Here is a 23404-nt window from a genome sequence, read left to right as displayed (position 1 = left end):
ATTTCTGCCCCCTTTTTGCCAATGTAGTCCTATTCTGGCATATTCCTAATGTGGAACCTAACTGCTGTCCTAAGAAATTTAATTGGCTTATCATTGTGGTGCTGATTTCCTAGTAGATCGGTTATCCTCATGCTACAGCAGAGCTATGAATGTTGGAAATGATGAGGTGCTCCTCTAAAGAAAATGATGGAATTGTATTAATTGTAAGTGTTGAGAGCTGGGGAGGAAAGGAATTTTCTTTATAAATATGTAGTATGATTTATGTATTACCTGCTTAACAGAAAATAAATGTTTGAATACATTTCTAAAAATCTAATACTGCTCCAATATTTCTTGAATTTGCCACAGATCTGCAAAAAAATGTGACATGGCAATGGTAAAAATAATATAATTATCTACTTACATCTATGCTATTTTTCTCTCCATAAGGTGGAGTAAGGACAGTGACTGTGCTGAGAACATGTACATTGACATGATGCTCTGGCGACATGCTCGGCGCCTCCTGGAAGAAATCAGGCTTAAGGATCTTGGTTGCTTTGCTGCACAGCTGGGCTTTGAGCTGATAGGATGGTTGTGTAAGGAACGTACCAGAGCAGCCCGTGTGGAAGATTTCGTGACGGCACTGAAGAAACTACACCATGACTTTCTCTGGCCATTCCCAATTATTCCAGTCTGTTCCATAAATTCACCTCTCAAGAATGGAAAGTACAGAACAGGTACTGGATCATCAGTTTTTGCTTAAGAAATTAGGAAGTAAAATCCCAGATGTAAAGGAGGAACACAAAGGTGATAAAAATGTAGAGGAAGAACAATTAAATTGCTTTGCTCTTCTTGTTTCACTTTATCGGCCAGCTGTTTGTATTTCCTGCAACTTCCATATTTTGTGTTAAAGTACACAATTGACATACAGGTAAGGGGTGTGGAACTTAAACAACTAGAGTAGCCAGTTAAATAATTAATTTGACCTTTCCTGTGAGCCTGCATTTCCCCATTAAGAACCTTTCTTAAAATTATGAATTTTGTCAACCAATGCAGTTGTGTTATAAGTAGTCATCAACAGAGAGTAAGACAGTAACAGAGTCCTCTAGTATTTTGGGAATACCATGCGTAATTTGGTAAACCTCTATCACATCCACCTTTATTTCTTTTCTAAACTGAAAAGTCCCAGACTCTTCAACTTTTCCTCTCCCTAGTCGTCTTGGTTGCCATCTTCTGTACTTCTTCCAACTCTTCAGTGTCCTTTCTAAGATACCATGACCAGAACTCTGTATAGACTGTACCATATGTATCTACTATGACTCCAAGATCTTTTTCCCTCTCAGTCTCAACAAGTTCAGACCCTATTAAGCCTATACTTGAAATTGGGATTATTTTACTCCAGTGTAAATCATCTTTCGCTTAGATACATTGAATTTCATTTGCCACATTGTTGTCCATTCCACCCAATCCTACTGAAGCTCTTTATAGCCATAATTGGCTTCCACTGTCTTGAATTACTTGGTGTCATCTGCAAATTTGGCCCACTACATTAGTCACCACCAGTGTTCCCCCTAAAATGAGTTAGCATGAGCTAACACAGATTTTTAGCCCCAGCTCACAGATTTTTGTCGTAGCTCAGGAAGGATGACCCCAGAGCACAATAATTTATGCAGTAGCTCACAACTTTAATGCCAGTAGCTCACAAAGTAGATTTTTTGCTCACAAAACTCTGCAGCTTAGAGGGAACATTGGTCACCGCTAGTTCCAGATAATTTATGAACAACTTAAATAGTACTGGCCCCAATACTGGGACCCCCACTGTTCACTTCCCTCCCTTATGAGAACTGTCCATTTATTCCTACATTTTGCTTCCATGACAAAAGCCTTTTGAAAATCCAATATATAGTGTCTACCAGGTCACCATTATCTACGGTTGTTCACTTTCTCAAAAGTTTGGTGAGGCAGGGCTTCCCTTTTCAGAAGTCATGCCGGTTTTTCCCTCAGCTGGCTTCGTTCCTTTATGTGCCTTATAATTCCGTCTTCCATTACAGTATTCACTCATTTGCCTGAGACAGATGTTAGGCTAACTGGCCTGTAATTCCTTCTGGACCCCTTTTTAAAAATCAATTTAACATTTGTTACTCTCTTCTGGTACAGTGGCTGAATTTAGTGATAGGTTACATATGGGTTAGTAGATCATATTTGAGTTGCCTGAGAACTCTTTGGTGCATGGCCTTCAGAACCTGGATCCCCTTATCAAAAATACACACTGTGGCATAGGTACATGTCCCACACTTTCCACAGTGAACACAAAAGCAAAGAATTCACTGAGCTTCTCTGCTATATCCCTTTCACAAGTCCCTTTATTGTTTTGTCATCCAAAGGCCCAACTGCTTCTCTAATTTCCTACTCTGGATGTATTTTAGGAAATGTTTATTGTTTGTTTTGATTCTTTTAGTAACCTACTCATCAAAATCTTTTTTGCATGCCTAATTATTGACTGACATGTCTTTTGCCAGAATCTTTTGTTCATTTCACTGCAGCACACCTTCCACTTAAAAAAAAAAAAAAAAGTCTTTGCTTTTTATAGCTTCCTTGACTACCATTGTTAACCATATAGGCATTCTTTTAGACTTGGCAGTGCCTTTCCTAACCTGAGCTTCAGGATGGTTTTAGCTTCCAAACATTCTCTAGAGCAGTGGTGTCAAACTTATTTGCTACAAGGGCTGGATCTGACATAAATGCCATTTTGATGGGCTGGGCTATGTGTGCCATAAAATGTAACACAACTTATGAGAGGGATAAACTTTATAAAGGTGATTTCAGATGTTGAATGGTAATAGCAGGCTCGATTGGATTAAGTGTGATGCGCAGAGGGGTAATAGGCATGAAGATACCAGCGTTGGTAATGAGACAGGAACCCAGGTCTTAATTCCATCCAGGAGGATTCAGTCCAGGAGGATGCAGAAAATAAATGGACATAAGTTTGACATTAGAAACCACAGCATTCACTTGCTACCCTAAGAGTCTTAAAAAGGAATTTCAAAGAGAGGTTAGAAAGAGAGACAGCTGAATTGCAATTGATAATGAAGCTCAAGACGATGCATCCTCCTGGACCAAACTGAGAGCTGGTTTTTTGGTCTCATTACTAATGTGTGCTATTATAATGTGGCATCTGAAATCACGCCACTCTCCAAGATATAAGGACCAATCCAAATGTTCTAATTCCTGATCAGGGTCTTTTTGAAAGCAAATAAATCCAGATAAGGACAGAGAAATCCGATCTTTAAAAACATGCTTTTCAGAATAAGCCAAAATAATTTCCTCAGTGTACACTGTGCTTGTCAGAAGAATCCATCCATCTACCTTGCCTCCCTCCCAAGAAATGTGCTTGCACACAAAGTTTATACCTGGAATAAAATGTTGTTGGTCTTAAAATTGCCATGGAATTTCAACTTCGTTTTCTCTCTCTTTCCTCCCCAAAAGTCTCGCAGTATTTTCCCTGGAGAAGGAAGCAGCTCTATCTGTCTGTGATTCTGTGCAGCTCTATCTGCGGGGGTGGAGGAGGCAAGAGGCAGGAAGCAAAGAGCCACTGAGGGAGCTGGGGGAAAAGCAAGCTATGGTGGAGCTGCAGTAGCAGCCCTGGAAAAGGAAGCAGGCAAAGGAAGTTGCTTGTGGGCCAGATTTGAGCCCCGTTTGGGTGGGATCTGGCCCGCTCTAGAGATTTGGCTGTCTTGTGCCTCCCTTTCAGCTTCGTTTTAACAATTTACCTAAAGGCTGAACTTAATAGCATTGTGGTTACTGCTCCTAACTGGTGCAACAACCTCTACATCTCTCCCCAGGTCTTGAGCCCTGGTGAAGGATCACCACCCCTCTGGTTGGCTCTGTGACTACTGTTCCAGTGCACAGTCATTTATGACATTTAGGAATCTCATTTCTATAGCATGGTAGTACATGTTTACCCAGTCAATGTGAGATTCAGTGAAGTCTCACAGTATCTTAATATTATCTGCTTTAGTCACTTTCCTTATTTTCTTCTCCATCTCAAGATCAGCCTCAACGGTTTGATCAGGTGGGCAATAGCACACTGCCACTTTTAAGTTGCCCTTAGGGTCCAGTATTTCCACCCATATTATTTCTGTTGGGGAGTTCATTCTCTTAATATTTTCTGTCATGTTTAATTCTATGCCCTCTTTGTTGTACAATGCAACACCTCCACCAATCAGTCCCTCCCTAGCCTGCCTGTAGAGCTTATACCTTGGGATGACTGTATCTCATAGATGTTCTCCATTCTACCATGTTTCTGAGATACCTACTATATTTACATTTTCACTGAACACCAAGCACTGCAGCTCTCCCCCATCTTGGCACAGAGATTTCTAGCATTGTCATATAGAGACCTACAACATATTTCCCTCTCCAGCATCCCTTGCCTCCCTCAGCCCCTTCATCACCACACATGACCCTCATTTGCCTTCCTACCTTCACTCTCAAGTTCTATTATGTTCCCTTCAATATTAACTGGACTATTTATGCAATTATCCCTTTGGATTGATTTGTCCCAAGCCATATGTTCTGCAGCTCCTGTTGGCTTTCTCTAGGATTAACATAAAAACTGCTCTGCCACATTTTTGATACTTAGCACCAGTAGCCTGGTTCTCTTTTGGTTCAGGGGAAACCCATCTCTTTTGTACAGGTTTGGTTTATCCCATAAAGTTTCCTACTGCCTAACATTCTTCCCACCATTTTTTATCCATGCATTAAGATACCTGACCTGTTCCTGCCCAGCAGTCACTGCACATAGAACTGGTAGCAACTGAGAATGCTACCTTTGAGGACCTGGCCTTTAACTTTCTGCCTAAATTTCTCTAGCAGGAAGGATACAGCAGCACACCACCCTGCGCTTGCTGATGTAGAGGTTGTATGTTATTTTTCAGGAAATTTGGACTAGAGAATTCTCTCCCACTTCCCCTTGAACTCCCAAGCTCAGCTCCCCTATTAGAAACCCCATTCGAAGCATTGGTGGCAAACCCACAGGGATCCTCTCTTTCATTCTGAGGCACATGGGATTTCTCTGTTTTGTGGCATTATTCTAGGTATAGTTAAGCTGTTGTCTTTGTGATGACAAAGCTGTACACATTCAGAGAGAATTTGAATGAAATACTGGGAAATTTTGAAAAAGATGTTTCCATAAGAATTGTAGATTATACTTAATTGTCTTTAAATTTCCAGTAATAGGTGAGCAACTGTTGAAATCACAGTCAGCTGATAGTTTTTTGAACATGGAAATAGATGCGGGGAGTCCAGGTGCACCAAGAAGTCACAGTTGGCTTGGCACCATCAGTTCCTCCCAAAGAGAGATGGATGCATCATCGTCCCATGGACCTCACATGCAGGAGGCATTTCTCTCACCTTTGATGAATAAAGGTATACAACTCTCATACTCTTTCTTTTCCTCTGTAACGTATTTAAGTTCTATATGATTTCTGCGGTTAAAACAATTTATTATAATGTAATATATTGTAATGGTATGTTATCATTTTCATTAAATGTTAATACACATATATACACATACACATATATCACATTTTCTCCACCCCACCCCTCTTTTTGGTGACCCCCAGCAGTGCCTTCCCCCTTAACAAACATCTCCATATTACTATTTAATTTAGTTTGTTGTAAGGTAATATACTGTCTCTATTAAATAATCTTTTTCTAAAAAGTCCAAAGGTTATAATAATAGTCCCTCTTCATAATATTTCTTCTTAGTCGTTAGCAAGTAAACGAAGACGTTATAATCCAATAATTCTATTTTTTTAAACTGTAATCTATATATAGTTCCTTTAAAGATTAACCATTGTCAAAGATCACCAAATGTCCTTTAACGTTCCATTGTTTTTCAATATATTTTTGAAACTTTCCCCACTCACCTTTAAACTTCTCTAGATCTTGTTCTTTTAAGATTCTTGTAAGTTTGTCCATTTCACTCCAATGCATGGCCTTCAAAGTCCATTCCTACTTTTCTGGTATTTTATCTTGCTTCCCCATTTGCGCATATAATGTCCGTGCAGCTGAAAGCAAATACCAAATTATTGTTCTATATTGCTTTTGAAATTTTTCCATTTGTAATCCCAACAAAAAAATCTGGTGCCTTCTTAATATTATATCCCAAAACTTTCGAAATCTCTTGCTGAATCATTTGCCAAAATTGTTTCACCTTTTCGCAAGTCCACATATGGTAGAAAGATCCTTCATGACATTTACATTTCCAACATCTATCCAACACCTGATTGTTCATTTTTGCCAATTTCTTAGTTGTCATGTACCACCTATATGACATTTTGAAGCAATTTTCTTTTATGTTATAACACGTAGATATTTTCATAGAGTTCTTCCATAAGTATTCCCATGACTCCATCTGTATTTCCTTATTTATATTTATCACCCATTTTATCATTTGTGATTTAACTACTTCATCTTCCGTAGACCATTTCAATAATAGTTTATATGTCTTTGAAATCAGCTTTTCATTTTCTCCAAACAGCATTCTCTCCTGTTTGTTCTTGTGTTATTCCATAGTTCTTAATGTCCTGTTCAAGCAAACTCTTTATTTGTTGCAATTGAAACCAGTTATAGTTATATTGTATTTCTTCAGCCAATTTTAATTCCACCTTTCTTCCTTCTTTATATGTTAACCACTTCTTTAATATCTGAATACAATTTTATTACTTCTGTTGAAACGATCCAGAGCGGTTTCCTTTCATCACCATATCTTTTATATTTTGACCAAGTATTTAACAGATTACTTCTGATATAGTGATGTGAGAAGAAACTGTCCATCTTATTTTTCCCATAGTACATATAAGCATGCCATCCAAAGACATTTCTATGTCCTTCTAATGCTAATAACTTTCTGTTTGATAATGTCATCCGTTCCTTAATCCACACCAGGCACACTGCATCATGATACAACTTTAAATTAGGCAGTTGAAATCTGCCTCTTTCTTTCACATCCATCAAGAATTTTCATTTTCATTCTTGGTTTCTTCCTGGCCCAACTTTAAATTAGGCAGTTGAAATCTGCCTCTTTCTTTCACATCCATCAAGAATTTTCATTTTCATTCTTGGTTTCTTCCTGGCCCATACGAATTCAGAAAGTTTCCTTTGCCATCTATTAAATTGTTTATTGTCTTTCACTACTGGAATTGTTTGAAACAGGAACATAATTCTTGGTAAGATGTTCATTTTAATTGCAGAAATTCTGCCCAGCATAGACAGATTCAATTTGTTCCATTTTGTCATATCCCCATCTATCTTGCACCAGAGTTTCTCATAATTGTTTTTATACGTATCAATATTTTTCGTTGTTATTTCTACACCTAAGTATTTTACTTTTAAAGTAATTTCACACTCTGTTAATCTCTGTAGTTCTTCCTGTTTACTCTTTAACATTTTTTTACACAAAATTTTTGATTTTTCTTTATTAATATAAAAGCCTGCCAATTCTTTATATTCTTGTATCTTACGAAGCAACAATGGTGTTACATGAGTGGGATTTTCATTTATAAACATCACGTCGTCTGCAAATGCTCTGTATTTCTAGAAAACCCTTTCATTTTTAGTCCCTCTATCTCTTTATCTTCTTGAATTTGAATTAACAAAACCTCTAAAGTCATTATAAATATCTGTGGAAATAGAGGGCAACCTTATCTTGTTCTTTTATTTATTATCATTTTTTTCGTTAATCTGCATTAATACAGAGCCTTGCTGATTGTTCAGAATATATTGCCTTTACCATTCTAATAAAATCTTCTCCCAATCTCAATTTCTCCATCACTGCAAACATAAAATCCCAATGCACATTATCAAATGCTTTCTCTGCTTCTGCAAAAAATAATGCTACTTCTTTTTCAGGGTGCTTCTCATAATATTCAATAATGTTTATGACTGTTCTAATGTTGTCTCTAATTTGTCTCTTGGGAAGAAATCCTGCTTGTTCTTTAATAAAACTGTTCAAATGCTGTTTAAGACGTTCTGCTAAAATTCTTGCATATATTTTATAGTCATTGTTTAGTAGTGAAATTGGTCTATAATTTTTCACATTTGTCTCTGTTTTCTTTTGGTATCAAAGAAATTACTGCTTCTTTCCATGTACTAGGAATTTTCCATCTACTCTTATAATGTTCATCAATTTCTGAAGTTTTGGTAATAGCATCTCCACTAGAACTTTATAAAATTTTGCCGTACAGCCATCTGGACCAGGTGCTTTTTCTAATTTCATTGAGTTAATTGCCTCCTCTATTTCTTCTTTCTCAATTGGTTTATTCAACATATTCTCCATACTTTTTGTTAATGAATTAACCTTAATTTTCTGTAGATACGCATCAATTCTTTTTCTATGTACACTTTGGCTTTTAAAAAACTTGGCATAGTATTTATAAAATTCCCTTTTAATGCCTTCATGGTCAACAATGTTTTTTTCTCCCGACACAATTTTGTTAATTACTTTATTCTCCCTTCTTTTTTTCATTTGCCATGCAAGGTATTTTCCCGGTTTATTCACACCTTCAAAAGATTTCTGCTGCATTCTTTTTAAATTCCATTCCAATTCTTTATTCAGCAAATGACTCAGTTGGCTTTGTAATATTGTAATTTCTCTTACAATCTTCTTTTTCCCAGGTCGTTTTTTAAGCTCTTTCTCTTTTTTGCCAATTTCTTTCTGAATGTCCATCATTTGCTTATTTTTGGCTCTTTTATCTTTATTGTTCAATGTGATCAAAATGCCCCTCATTACTGCTTTATAAGCATCCCACACGATTTGAAATTTAGAATCCTCATTTTCTTTTATTTGGAAGAAGCTTTTAGTTTCCTTTTCCAGAGACACCACTATTTCCTGTTTCTGTAGCAAGTCCTCATTTAAACGTCTTTTTCCGTGATCTTGCAGACCACAGTATTGGATTGTGGTCTGCTCTTATTTTAGGAAGTATCTCTATTTTTTTCATTAAAAGTCCAAGATCTTTTGTGGTCCAAATCATATCAATTCTCAAAAAAGAGTTGTGCCTTGCTGAAAAGTATAATCACGTTCTTTGGGGTTTAATTCCGTCCATATGTCCTCTAAACTCTTTTGTTTTACCATTTCAAAGAATGATTTTGGTAATTTCCCTTCATTATTTTTTTTCCCAGTTCTGTCCAGGATATTTTTCACTGTTCCGTTAAAGTTTCCCATTATCATAATTTGTTCATGCACAACTTGGTCCAGTTGTTGCATTATATCTTTAAAAAAAGAGTCTTTTGCTCCATTTGGAACGTATATTCCCAACAATAAAGTTCTTTTGTAATTCAATGTCACTTCTACCACAATATATCTGCCATTATCATCTTTAAAAATTAATTTTGGGTCTAATTCTTTGATATAAAAAACTACTCCCCTTTTTTTCTCCTTGGCCAGTGAAAAAAATTACATGCCAAGTTGTTTGCTCCATAAAAATTTGTAATCTGTTTGTACTTCTTGCAGACAAATTATGTTACATTTTTGTTTCCCAATCCAGTGAAAAATTGCCCTTCTTTTTTGTGGTGAATTAGTCCATTTATATTTCAAGATATTAATTTATAGTCCATAATGATTTTTATTGATATGTATCCCCAAAGTCTTTATGGTCACTCAAAAAGTTTGTCATTTGCTGTGTGATGGTAAATCTCCATCCTTTAAATTCAAAGCTCAAACCCTCTGGAAGTTCCCATCTGTATCTTATTTCTTTTTCTCTCAGCTTTTCTGTCAACTTTTTGTAGCCTCTCCTGTCATTAATGACTTTCCTTGGCAGTTCTTTCATAATTCTTACTCTACTGCCATCCACCTCCAATGTGCTCTTATATTATTTACTAAGGATCTTTCCCACCATGTCTCTTGTCACAAATCTCACCACCATATCTCTTGGTAATTTTTTTTTTTGCATATTCCGAATTTACCCTATATATGTAGTCATAGTAATAGTCAGTTTCATCTGGGTCGTCTTCTAAAAATTCAGCAATAATTTTAATTATATATGTCCTTAAGTCAGTAGTAGTAGACTCTGGCACCCCTCTTAACCTTATTTGATTCTCCATTAATTTACAGTCAGCTAATAATGCTTTCTCCTGCATTTTTTGCATAGTGAAATCTACTTTATCCATTGTTGTATCTAGGTCTTTCACATTTTCTTCCACCTTCTGCACTTTCTGTAGCGCTGCTTGTGTGTCTTTTCTGAGATCTTCGGTGTCCTTTTTAACTTCTTCTGCACTGAACTCAATATCTTTTTTTAGTTCTCTTTTTAGTTCTGTTTTCGTTTCTCTAATTATCTTTGCCAATCTTACTTCCATAGCATCCATTGCTTCTTGCCATCCTGGTTTCTCAGCCCTGTCAATTTTAACTTTGGCCATTTTTTCTTCTTCAAGTGACCCAGCCCTCGTTCGCATCTGCTTTGCTGCTAATCTTTCCTCCGACATCACTGTTTACCTATTGCTTTAAAAAGGTTCAAAAGTTGACCTCTCAGATTCAAATTTTAAATACACATGCCCTTTTACATATGCCCAAAATTGCCGTTCTCTGATGTTCCTAGGTCAAGATATTAATTTTTTTCAAAAAAATTTTTTACTCAAAATGGCCGCCGTGGTTTTTCTGTCCTTTTAAAAAGTTTTCACTTTTTTTTTCCAAAACAGTACCAAAGTTGATTCTGAGTATATAGTCCAATAGATTTAACCTTTTAATGACAGTTTCTGCCGGTTCTGCTCTTTTTCAATGTCCAGTTTTCTTTTAATTAATTTTTAAAATTTTGACCTTAGTATAATGGCCGCTGATACTTTTCTATGATTTTGAGTCCTAGAGAAGGCTGGGAAGCTTGTTATTTTTCCCTTCTCCTAATGGCTCCTTCCTTTACCTTCCTTCCTTTCTTGACATGAAGTCTTGTTTTCAGTGGTTAAGAAGTCTCACATTTTTTCAATGACATTTCCTGTATTATAATCACCAGGTCAGCAAATCTTCTTGGAGGGGTTGTCTATTTCAGACCACAGGTATCCCAAACAATATTTGTTTTTCTTCTTTTAGTATTAATTCTCCAAGTTTACAAGTCCCGATTTTAATCCCTCCTTTCACTTCCTTAATATAAGATAATATTTCTGGATCCAAACCTTTGTTTTTATTTTTATTTAGTCTTTTATTAGTCCTGGAGTGATAGATATAAATCTTTTCCCTTCTATTCCAATATCCTTCTGTGCACTGCTCTCTTAGTTGTTAGATGCTGATCAGTCTCAAAGAAGCTTTGTATCTTGGTGGATTTAAGCCAACTTAATGACCTCAGAGATCCTCTGCAGACAATTGGATGCAGTCCTTCTCGGGGGACTCTTCAAAGCCAAAAAGGAACCCCACTGGAGTCCCTCATCAGCCAAAGTAAATCCCCTCAGAACTTGATAAGCATATCTTGGCCCTCTCCCTGCCTGGAAGAGGTAGGCAGCAGGTGTTAAGATCACTTTCTCTGCCCAGAACAGAGGTTCTGATCTGCTCATCGGCTGAAGAGCAGCTCAATCCTCCATGAACAAAACCCGGAAGTCACGTTCTGTATGATTTCTGAAACAATAAATACATTGCAATGTTTATGGCTGCTGCGGTCTTTCTCTGAAACTCATAATACATAGACAAAAATCAGAAAAAGTCAGAAAAAAACAGTTCCACCATGAACCCTGTGAAGCAGGTCTGCTGCAGAAACTGCACAAAATGTTAATTCTCTATTTATGGGAATTCTCTATTTATGAGCCATTTTATGGGAAGGGCGGGATATAAGTCATAGAATAAATAAATAAATATATTCATGTACTAAATAGGAAAGCAAAAAACTGGTGCCTATTTAGTAAAATGTCATGTGTTTTTATCTCATTAGTAGCTCACTACTTGGGAAGGTAAACACCTTATCGCATTCTTTTCAGAGATCCATTCTTGTTTCCTGTGTTAGATGCCAGGGGTTTTCTTTCTCTTTAACTCTAAAGCCAGGAAAACCTAGGGTCAACTGAAAGAAGCAATATGAATGAATTTTTGAGGGAATAAAATACCACATTACAGTTTCCTTAAAATAAGATTATGTGATGTCATTCCCAAGGGTAGTTTATTAGTCTGCATGATCATATATATATATATGCAGAGTAGTAAGAATGGGTTCTAACAAACAAGCCTGTAAGGAAACAAATTAGGACAACTTAGCTTTTGTGCCAGTGAGGAAAATGCATGAAAACATGTCAACCATTTGCATTAAATGATTAGAAAGCTGAGTTGGTCTGGGCAGGGTTTTCTTCTATCAAGAAGTATGTACAAGCTCACTTCACATTCTTCAGTCCTTTCACCTTCTGCTGACCTATGGTTGCCTAATATTGTTTGCCTCACTATGCTTCCCTAGTACTTGGTATGAACAAAAAATGTTTTACAAAAAATAGTGAGTCAGGTTTGTCTGTAGATCTGGAAAAGACTTGGGAGAAGCAATGTAGCAGGGTTTTTTTGAAGAATAATATTTTATAAGCATTCCTCAGCTACTTAGCACAATGACCCACAGAGTTAAGGTTTCTTGGAGCGTATTGTTTTGGCCAGATTTCATGATCTGCTGTCTAAGACCACATTTTAAATGGTTGAAATCTGCTCATGTGCATTGTGTTTGGATTTCCTAGGCATCCATAGTAGCGAAGGGCACAAAAAAAAAGGTGACCCATGAACCAAATGTGTCCTGCCTGAACCAGTCTGGCAAGTTTGGTTCCCCCTTTCTCCTGGCCATGTCTTGCCGTGGCTGGGAGAAGCAGACTTCCACCTTTCTCCCAGGCACAGCTTGTCGGATTCAGGAGAAAGGGAGGGGGGTGAGTTGCCTGGAAAAGGACTTCCTTTCCTCTGGGAAGGGTTTAAATGGCTGCCAGCCATTGAATCATTCAGTTTTGCTTCCTGCCACGTTGAAGGTTTAAATGAAACACAGCCATTTAAAACAGCCAAGCTGCTTAGGTTTAAATGCCTGGCCCCAAACTGCCAAATCAAAATGGCCAGAGGTCAGTTAAATGTTCAGAGATGCTTTCCCTGAACATCAGTTCCTGAGCTCTGAGCCAGCTCAAGTTCATGTGGAATTTTGGCTTGTTAGCCAGTTAGTGCCCATCACTATCTCACAGGACAGGCTCTGTATGTTTCTGCTTTGAATGCTGGGGCTTGAATAATCTTGGTTTGGCTTCTAAAAATGTGCACAACATAATGGCTCATTCACATGTACCTGTATTCTGCTCTGTTTCATCAGTCACTCCATTATTTGCTCCAGTGTATTAACAGCCCGTGTTTGCTTGATGTCACATGGAAAGCAGCTCACATTTTTAAGGCTGTGTTTACAGAAGACATTCCATCACTTCATATTTCAGCTCCTGAATGCCTTCACTTTGAATGTAAACCAAGCCTTGGTTTCAAACTATAGTTGTTGGTAGGTTCCCCAATCCCTCATGGGTGTATTATGAGAAGTCACTAAATGAAACCAGTGAACTTAATGTCTTCTTGGGGTCCTGTAATTAAAGTTGTGACTGTAATATATACAGTGCTTTGGATTGTGTTTCCACAAAGCTGCATTAGAAATAGAACAATTTCTAACAGCTGAAGTGCTTTAAGTGAATTTCAGTTTCTTTAAGTGCTTTGAAAGCCATGTCATACAATAAATATTCAGGATATTCTTAGCCTGAAGTGTTTGGGAAATAGCAGCTTAGTTGACTTGCCCTAGTTTTGTGTTGAATGAACTCTGCAATAGCCTTCTGGGAATCTCTAATACATTCCTTAAATATGCTGCTCTTATTTTTTGTGTCAATCCACTCACATGCTTTGAGACTTCACAGGCAGTGTTCTTGTGCCATTAGTAACTAGCAAGTGTGCAATGAGGTTATAACTAAAGTGCCTATTTCTGTGACACTGTGCTGGTCCCTTGGAATTCAACAGACTGTTCTCTTAGTATTATTACCAAGTGCAGCATTTTTTGCTTTTGAGGGAAATGTTGTCAACTTATTGGTCTGCTACAGAGAATTCCAAGGCATATTCTAAGCCCAGATCAGTTCACAGAGGACACTGGACATTCCCATTGGGCCTTGCACTCTTTCTGAATGACCCAATTGAGAAATCTTATTGGAAAACAAGTGAGCTAGAGGTTCTGCTGCACAAACTGTAGTGTTGTCCTGTAATTTCTAAACATGCTTCAATTTCGAACAGGTGATGAATGCAGTATTGGATCAGCAACAGACTTAACAGAAACAAGCTCTATATTGGATGGAGATTGGACTATGGTGGATGAAAATTTCTCCACACTAAGTTTAACACAATCAGAGCTGGAGCATATCTCCTTGGAGCTGGCCAGTAAAGGGCCACACAAATCACAGGTTCAGTTGCGGTAAGTTCATTTATTTAAGATGTCATCTCTGTACTGTTCTTAGCAGATAGAGGCAGAGCAGCCCATTGTGCAGTGCAAGAGGTTTCTCATCCCTTGACTTTCTTGGGTTGGTTTGTTTGTTTTTTGGTAGGTACTTGCTTCATATTTTCATGGAAGCAGGATGCCTGGACTGGTGTGTTGTTATAGGCCTTATTCTCAGAGAATCTTCAGTAATCAACCAAGTGTTTAGCCTGTTGCAGTCTTCAGAGGTTGACGGAGAGTTGTTGCAGAATATAAAGACAGGGCTCTATGCAGTAGATAGATGGGCCTCTACGGACTGGTAAGTGCCTGGTTTTATGTATTATCTCTTTCATTACCTGCCAGCTCACTTGCATAGTGTTTTACTATATTTGGATTTTGAACTCATTATTAAAAACAAGGATTCCATTGTGTTGCCCTCTTCTGCTTTTCTGTGGTGCAAGATGCCTTCACCTAATATGAGAGCCTCTTCCACCAACCCTTTCAGTCCTATTTCTTTAATGCTAAACTTCATCAAGGAAGGATTATTTGGATGTAGAATATTGCCTGGAACAAAAAGGGTTTTATGAGGCAAGATGTCCCTTGCATAACTGTCTGCTGTCTGAACAAGCCTCAGCTACTAAGGTAGAAAATCCCTGGAAGGCAGAGTTCTTTCCTATTTTTAAAATGTGTAATGTTAAAACAGGATGTGATTGTTTACAAGTAGCATAATAACTCATGCTGTATGCATTCTATGCCTCTCCATTCCATGTCTTACAATAATAAAGGGAAGCTGGGAGCCATAATGAGTGGTGTCTGCTAAAGGGCTTTCATTGTTCAGAGAAAGAGTCTATCCTTGTTAAATATTTATTGTTCTGAACACAATATCTGAGATTTGCTTAATGGCAAAAATGCTTAGGATAATTAATTAAAATGGCTGCTTTTCTGTTTGGCTACTGTTTAGTCCTGGCTATAAGCCATTTTTAACTGTCATCAAGCCACAACTCCAGAAGCTGAATGAGGTAGCGGAGGAACAAGTGCAACCAGAAGCCTTTCAGCCAATGAACCTGTCAAGAGTGACAGAGCAAGCCAGCCCAAGGGTAGAAGAAAACAGGAGCTCAGCTAGCCATAGTGCCAGCCCTCAAAGTGACGCTGGTGGGAGCACCATGAGTCGGCATGAAGATGACATGGCTGGGCTGGAGGAAGAGGACCTGCTCCAGGAAAGCAGTTACGACTGCACTGTGTCCTAACAGAGCCATTGGCCAATGATGTTAACAAAAGCACAGCAACAGAGTAAAGGCATGTACAGATGTTATGGAAGGATGTAATTCAAACCTTCGCACAACACTTGTGTCTGGTTTTATGCTGAAATCTTTACATGCGTTGACTAGAAATCCTCTGTGTGCAAATATTATTTTTCCATTAAACAGTCTTACCTATGCCATTTCTAAAAATGACTACATGGAAAGCAAGACTTATCATTTTCATGTCAAGATTTGTTTTATTTTGGAAATCTGGTTGTTAGACTTTGATGTCCTGCCCAATCAAGATTTTTAAGAAACATTTTTGCATAATTGCCCCAGATCACTGTTGGGTCCTTTCAGAATGCAAGAAGAATGCAGCCTAATCATGGGAGGCAGTTCTAGATTAATCACTTCTGCCAGAAAATAAGGCAGCACTTCCATAGGTCCAGTAACTTTCAACCAGCCTGGTTTTTGAATCCAAACCCTTAGAAGTCATAAATTAAGTTTGTTAGAATGAAAACTGCACGTTATGCCAAGTTTGTACATTCTGACTAGCTTGATTGCCTAAAGGCAATGATGGCCTGATTTGTCTGGGCTCTTCTGTTTCATAGATTATGTTGTTTGATATCACAACTTTTTTGTATTAAATTGTAAAATACATTGTATGCTTTGTGAATACTCTTCTATATTCTCAAGATTAGTGTTGATACTTTGGTGCTTGTTCCACAGCAGTGGGTGACTCTTCTTATCCTGCATGTTTATACTTTTTCTCCATGAATTGCACTTCCCTTGAGAGGCAACAGACTTTCATTGAAACTTCATGACTAGCAGCTACAACTCAGTTGCAAGAGATTTCATTTTATCATTGGCCTCTCTTATGATATTTTCAACATTTTTAAACAAAAAGGTATCCTCAATAGACATTTTTAAACAATTACTTTTATTTATTTCATCTGTAAATTCTTTTCTAGTATAGTTTTTATGTAAATAGGGCCACCTTATTATATATTACTGCAATTAAGGCTTGATAACAAGAGTGTACAGTGTATATACTTAAAACCACCACTTTGCAAATATTTTATAATGCATATAACTGTAACTAATTACAAATGTTTATTTTAACTTTCATACAATGTTATGTAAATCTGGCTGCGGCAGAGGCTCATGGTTGCTTTGAGGTACTTATTTTTTCTATCTACTGTCCCAATATGTGTAACATTAAATACCTGTAACAGTATTAAAATTTAGACATTGGTTGGTTTATAGTGTGTAACTGAAACAAAAAGAATGCAACACTTTTTATATTAAAAGCTAATACTTATTTTTATAAATATGAGTGTAATAGAAACCGACATGGACCAAATCATTTCTCAGCCAGATGGAGGAGCATTGTTTTTTGCCAGAGCCCCTGGTACAACTACCTGAACGGTTTCCCCTTAGGAATTCTGCTCCAGGAATGTGTTCAGAACATTTTAAAGGGATGGAGGGAAATTTACTGATTATAATTTTGTATATTCTTCAAGAGGACAAGATTAATTGTCTTAATGGACAAATGTAACCTAACTTTTATTGCTGTTGCTTTATCTTACAATTGGTAAGGACATTAGTATTGGTACACGTGCAATAATTTTAAATAAAATAACAAAGGGTGGAAGGTACTAGCCATTTATTTTGTTTCTTTAAACTCGATTGTAATTTTGAGGGATTCAGGGAGAAACATTAAAGCAAACCATTCAATGTGAATTAATACCCGTAACACTTTGCAGTGGTGTTTATTATGGTACTTCTTCAGGTACTTATCAGACTTACACTGCTACCTATTTTCTCTCTCTCAAATATTGTAATGCTGATTCAAGTTGCAGACCTCTTTGAGTCTAGTCTTCATGCAGAAGCCTAACACTGCTGTAACTGACTGATTTTGCCTTTTGTACCCTTCAAGAATCAGTGAAGGGCTTCTGCTTTGAAAGTTCAGCTCCTCAAATGTTTGTTGGTTGAGCAGTTAGCACCATTAGTGGTAGTGCTTCTGCTATATTGGAGGCATAACAGGACTGCCACTGCTATCAACCCATGTCCTACAGAAAAGTCTCTGGTAGCTCCAGGTGGCAGGGCCTCTGCTCAATGCTCAGGCTTAGTTTCCTTCTACGGAACAAAGTCTCCAGCCAGTAGTAGGAACAATTCAAGATTTAATGAACACAGAGAGCCGGAATCATTCCTTAGAGTATTATGATTTGGAATAGCATGATCTCTGTATGTTGGTCAGGACAAATCAAAGATTCGTGGTTGCAACCTAAGTTGCCTGCTGACCAGGGAAAGTAAAAAACAAAACTCTCTTTTTTTCAAAACAACTGTTTCTAGCTCAATTTCATCAACCTTGTTAGAAACACAAAGAAGACAGTAATAACTTTAAACCAGTTTTTGCAGTTGCAATCATCCTTGTCTGCAGTGGTGTCTTCTTCCCTTACAGTTCAGATTCGGCAAACCTAAGTGAATCTTTCTTCCAAGTTAAAAAGTGCTTTATCATGCAGAGGTGGGGCAGTGGAGATATTAAATAATTATTATTGGCAGCGTTTTGGCTTTCAGGTACAGTAGAATATTTAACAAGAGGTTAATTACAGTCCAGCTCCTTGGTTTTTCATCAGTTCTTCCCAGCATACTTGATCTTTATTTCCCATATTTGAGCTGTACTGGTGCGGCACTTTCTCAGACTTGTAAAAGTTTTAGCCTTCAGCCATTGTCTAAACTGTTCCTATCCTTAAATTGCTTACCATATTTTCTCTATGGCTACCACTATTGTACATTTAAGAATAGCAGCCAGATTTTGCTTCAATCTTGTTAAAGGGACATCTCAGTGGTTTCCCCAGTTCTTGTTACCTACTTAGTTCCAGTCTCTAAATTTGTTAATGCTGTTAAAAGAGAATGGGCTACAGCTGGTTTAGGCTTGAGGGTGTTCAGGCAAAGACACAGATTTTTATTCTCCCTTGGCTTTTGCCATAGATTCTCTCTGGAGCTACAGTGTCTAAAGGTGGAAATAACTTCCTTGCTCAAGTCAAATGAAGCCTTGGTTATTATGGCAACCACTTCCAACTTAGTTTTGCAGAAGTATCAATGTAGTGTGAAAAACTCCAAGAACAGGCTGCCTTCTAAAATGATCAAAGCAAACTCAACAATTCAGGCAAAGGCTTTGGTCTCTGAACATGGCCAAATGTTACTTTTGGCTTCAGCACCACAATGTAGATCAAATTTCTGAATCTTAACTATTGTCAGCATCATTTTCAAGGAGTAAGGTTATTTGGAGAAAGGGTGTTTAGATAAGTTGGGTAGAATCTACATAGAGGGGGAGGGGAGACCAAGCCTTCTGTCTGGATTAAAATGTGACTGAAAACAGGAGGGGGGGGGCAACTATTTCCAATTATCCCATGCACCTACATTCATACAACTGGCATTGAATTCTAACCAAGATTTTTCACACAAGAAGAGGTGCAGTGGAGGGTGCAAGTGAAGCCAATATTAAGCCAAGTTGTGTTTAAAATTAAGGTGATGTCTAAATGCAGCCCAAGAGAAAAGGTTAGAAAAAATGAGGCCTGTATTCAGTCATTAGTAAAGTGATTCTCACAAAAGACTGTACCAGAAAAAGAGGGATTTAAAGAGTCACAAATATTTCACACTGCTTTAACTTTATAAGATCTTATTTAATGTTTAAATGCTAGATGAATTAAAGGCAGCACTCAGGGAGCTACAAGATAAGCTTAGAAGACTACTGGAAAGATGGTTAGTAACATACTTACAGTAATCGACTTACTGCAAGTTTCTTCATAAAATCATTTTATTGAGCATCAGTTCAGTTAACATTCCATTCAATTTGCCTTTTAATGTTTTTCTTATTTTCGAATCTGTTCTAAAGCCTTTTTTTAACAGTAGTCTTTTCTTTCTCCACCCACCCCCGCCCATTTCAGATAGCAGGTTAGGTTATCAATCTTCCTGCTAGAAAGCCAGAAGAACCTCAGCATAGTAAGCATAGACTCATTCACATGAGCAGGAACCTTTGTATAAAGGTGCATGCCACATACAGTCTAAAGTAGTAAAGTCCAGTCAAAGGTGCATAAAAAACCTTCATAGTAATAAAGTATACATAAACAACAATCGAGTATACTGCTAGTTAGATTTGACTTGTAATAAACTCAGTATCTTTTATTCTCAAGCTCATTTTGTCACACAAAGCTTTCAGTGCAAGGCCAGAACAGAGGAAGACAAGTTCAAATAATTCCTGTGCTGAACAATTAAGTACTTTTGAATAAGGCACAGGAATTCAGTATTTTTAAATAAAAACCACAACTCACATATCCCATTATTTCATTCTGCTATGTAAAAAAAAACATCCTGAGTTAGGCAAAGTTTTTTCCCCAAGGGAGAAGTTAGTACTTACTTGCATCCTTTTGACACATTTAATATATTTTTCATTGCTGCATGCAACATGATTTAGAGGCACAATGGAAGTCAATTTAAGGAAAGGCTTTGTGGGCTTATATTGTACAGTTTTGGAAAACAGTTACTGACACACATTTCAAGCGCTTCTCTACAATAAAACTGCCAATGTGCATAAGGCAATTAGGACAAACTTCTAAATGGAGAAAATTCTCAACAGAAGAGACAAAAATACTACACACATAATTGGTTGCTACTAAGGCAAGAGGTCACACACATCTTTGTGTAGGTCGCTTTTTGTCAGCTTTGCTCGGCATGTTTTGGGTTTAATGGGCAAAGCAACTATATCTCAAAGTCCAGCTGTATCTTAAACTAAACACATAAGTGCAGCCAAAAATAGCAGCCAAGAAACGAGGTCCTCCTAGAACTTCCTTTGTGCCATGGGCAAAGGAAGAGAGAATATCATCCCTCAGTGCTGGATAAGAAAAGAAACTAAACACATCGTTGCTATTTTTGGCTGTATCTATGCCTTTTGTATAAATGTCTAGTTTTGCCCTGATTTGTAAATTGCAATTATTCTGTATCTGAGTGTCTTGAGAAGTGATTTATAACTCGACGCTGATGAAATTCAGAATTACTGTGTTTTTTTAAAGTTATAAGCCAAATTATGAAAACTTATCCCAGTGACAAAACTGAAGAATATAACAGCTTGGGTGAGAGCTTTAAGATAATGTGCTTAATCGTCTTTATTTAGAAGCAAGTAACATGATTGCAACTGATTCCAATTCTCATGTTACCTACCGTCTGCATTGAGTTGCTGGCAAAGTGCTAAATCAAGGTAAAGTGTCTGGGTCTGACCCACATAGGGAGCATTGTGTGCAAAGAAGAGCAGTTTGTCATCTTTGGGGGATGCTGTACTAGCATAGTTAATGTCATCCTGAAAACCAGTACATATGCATGGAACCTTCTATGGTTTGCTCCCTATATGATTTGGCATCTTGGCAGCAATGTTTCCCTAAGCTCAAGGAGGCAGTGTAACCTCTGTGCAACCACATCTTTACTGAGGGATGGAGCACTGCTTTTCTATCCACAGGCTCTGCAGTTCAAAGTAGTAAAGCCTCTTTACAGAAAATAAGTCAGGTAGTATCATACAAAGTATTTACAGAGAAGCATGTGAAAGTGTTGGTTTTATGCCTTCTATGACCAAGGGATTGTATAGCCCAAATTACTTGTGTACTGACAACTTGAAACTGTAAAAAGAATGACTTTTTTTCCTTAGACAAGATAAATTGACTACACAATGACTAGAGTGTTTATGTTTGAATAACTTTCTATAACTAAACATTATCCACAAAAGTTCCAAGGAGAAAACGTGTTTATGCACTGTCAGAACTTTTCTACAGAATCAGAAGCTTCTGTTCTATCATCATATACATTTGTGTTTTATATCCACCAGCAAAAAGCTCCTGATTAATGACATCTGTTTTCAGCCTCCATTTTGCTCTTGAGTAAGGAAATGTAATTTCTTGCCAACATACTTTTCTTTTGCAAACATGTTTTTCCTGTGCACAGAAATATTTAGGCTTTGAATATTTAGATTATTATGCTGGGGGTGGAAAGGGCTATCAAAGGTAAAGGAAGAGCCAGACACTCACTTGCCAGACACTCAAACTACTTTCAAAGCCTTTGTGCCGCTCTTGCTCATTCCAGTTAAAAGCAAACATATTTTCAACTTTAAGACATAAAATCAAAGTTTTACTGCAATGGAATTTCCTATGAGGTTTTCCTAATCCAAATATGAAAAACTCATAAGAAAAAAAAAGTTAATAATCAACAATTCGCTAACTACAAAACAACAAAAACATATATACATACAGAAGGCCAGAGTGGTAGCTCAGTGCTTAACATAGAACATAGAGCTTCTGTGTTTGCATCTGATAAGTCTGCCCTTCATACTGCTTGGTCCCTACAGAGCAGAAGGTAGGTTATCCAACTTCTACTGAAAATAGACTAATTAAAGCATCAGCTCAAGAATCCAGAAAGGAAAAGTGTTAAAAAGATGGAACAGGTTAACATAGGAAAAATTTGGGTTCTAAAGAGACTGCTAATCAGTCTATCTGACTTTAAAGAACTTTGACTATAGAGTGGGCATCTTTGCCTCAGAACTGTGATCACTTAACACTTGCTTATCCTCCATGATGTACAGTCACAAAAGTCTCTTAAGTCAAAGCCTTAGTTCAGATGATTACAAAGGATTGACAAGTGTTTAGGGAAAGTAGCACTCAACATTATTTAAAGCTCATTAAATATTTACCTCATTGTATTCAGAACTCCAGCTCAAAAGCTTTTGTTACAAGACAACATGAACCTTGCCTTTGGAATATGGCTTTACAATGGCCTTCCTGGTTAAGTCCATCACAGGCATGCTGGCCATTCAAGTGGGAGAAATGGGTGGTCTGTATTGCATAAAAGCACAGAGGCTCTTCTTTTCGCCAAAGAGGGAAACTGGTAACTTCACCACTTTTTTTAAGGTATTCAAGCTGCCATAGAAATACCCTTGCAGGTAAAGTGTTATTCACCACAATTTAAAATACTGTCTCCTCTGACTTGCCCAATCTCCCTATGAATCAAAGCTGTTATTCAGTATCCATCACCCAAGTGACCTTTACATTACTTCTGGATTAAAAGATAAATTGGTCATAAGTGGAGACCCAACTGGAGAGAACTGTCCAACTGGGAAATCTTTCTAATAAGCCATGTAACTGGGGTGACTTCTGATCTTCCCCAAAGCAATAATGAGTAGCTATAGCAAGGGTGACCATTCCTTTGGCTGGCTCATCTGAGGCCTGGAAAACAGGTAAGAAAGTAAAGAAAACAAAGTCATTTTCAATTATGTCAATCCAATTCATAGTTTCTAGTCACAATTCATCCTGAAAAGTACTTATGATTACGTAGTGATAACACCAGATTCAGCAGACTTGGGCCAGCAAACAGTACAAGAGTGCACACGAATGGCAATAATGAGACTAGCACACACATTAAAATTTGATCAAAAGGCAAATTCAACCCACAGATAATATGGAGAAAAGGTACAGCTTTAAATTGATTTATAGCAGCTATAAGCTGCCTGTCTTGCAAAACAGACCTCAAGACAAGTAATATATGGATTTATATACACTAGATTTGAGTATATAATTTTCAAAGCAGTTTGCACTAGGAAAAATATATGGAACATACAAGTGCAATGCTTGGTTAGTCTCTAGCTTAATCCTAACAACAAATTCAAGGGAGTTGCTGAAAGGATATCACTGGGAAACTGAGAAGCCGATATGTTCTCTAAGCAGAAGG

General features: G+C 37.4%; 2 protein-coding genes across 2 annotated transcripts in view; one reads left to right on the top strand and one right to left on the bottom strand.

Moving 5' to 3' along the window:
* The window catches only part of RIC1 (RIC1 homolog, RAB6A GEF complex partner 1), a 102202-nt gene extending 85314 nt beyond the window's left edge, over window positions 1-16888 (top strand). The window contains exons 22-26 of the mRNA XM_060237370.1: window positions 430-716; window positions 5212-5406; window positions 14216-14393; window positions 14524-14712; window positions 15355-16888. Of these exons, the coding sequence (XP_060093353.1) occupies window positions 430-716; window positions 5212-5406; window positions 14216-14393; window positions 14524-14712; window positions 15355-15640 (1135 nt within the window). The 3' untranslated portion in view covers window positions 15641-16888. The remainder of the gene's footprint in view (window positions 1-429; window positions 717-5211; window positions 5407-14215; window positions 14394-14523; window positions 14713-15354) is intronic.
* Window positions 16889-19439: 2551 nt separating this feature from the next.
* Window positions 19440-23404, bottom strand: part of ERMP1 (endoplasmic reticulum metallopeptidase 1) — a 43607-nt gene continuing 39642 nt past the window's right edge. Inside the window, exon 15 of the mRNA XM_060237369.1 lies at window positions 19440-22902. Coding sequence (XP_060093352.1) covers window positions 22738-22902 — 165 coding nt within the window. The 3' untranslated portion in view covers window positions 19440-22737. The remainder of the gene's footprint in view (window positions 22903-23404) is intronic.

The sequence above is a fragment of the Heteronotia binoei genome, chromosome 4 (assembly GCF_032191835.1).
Source record: "Heteronotia binoei isolate CCM8104 ecotype False Entrance Well chromosome 4, APGP_CSIRO_Hbin_v1, whole genome shotgun sequence".
Classification (NCBI taxonomy): Eukaryota; Metazoa; Chordata; class Lepidosauria; order Squamata; family Gekkonidae; genus Heteronotia; species Heteronotia binoei.
Note: the sequence above shows the minus strand (reverse complement) of the source record. Positions and strands in the feature narration are given on the sequence as shown.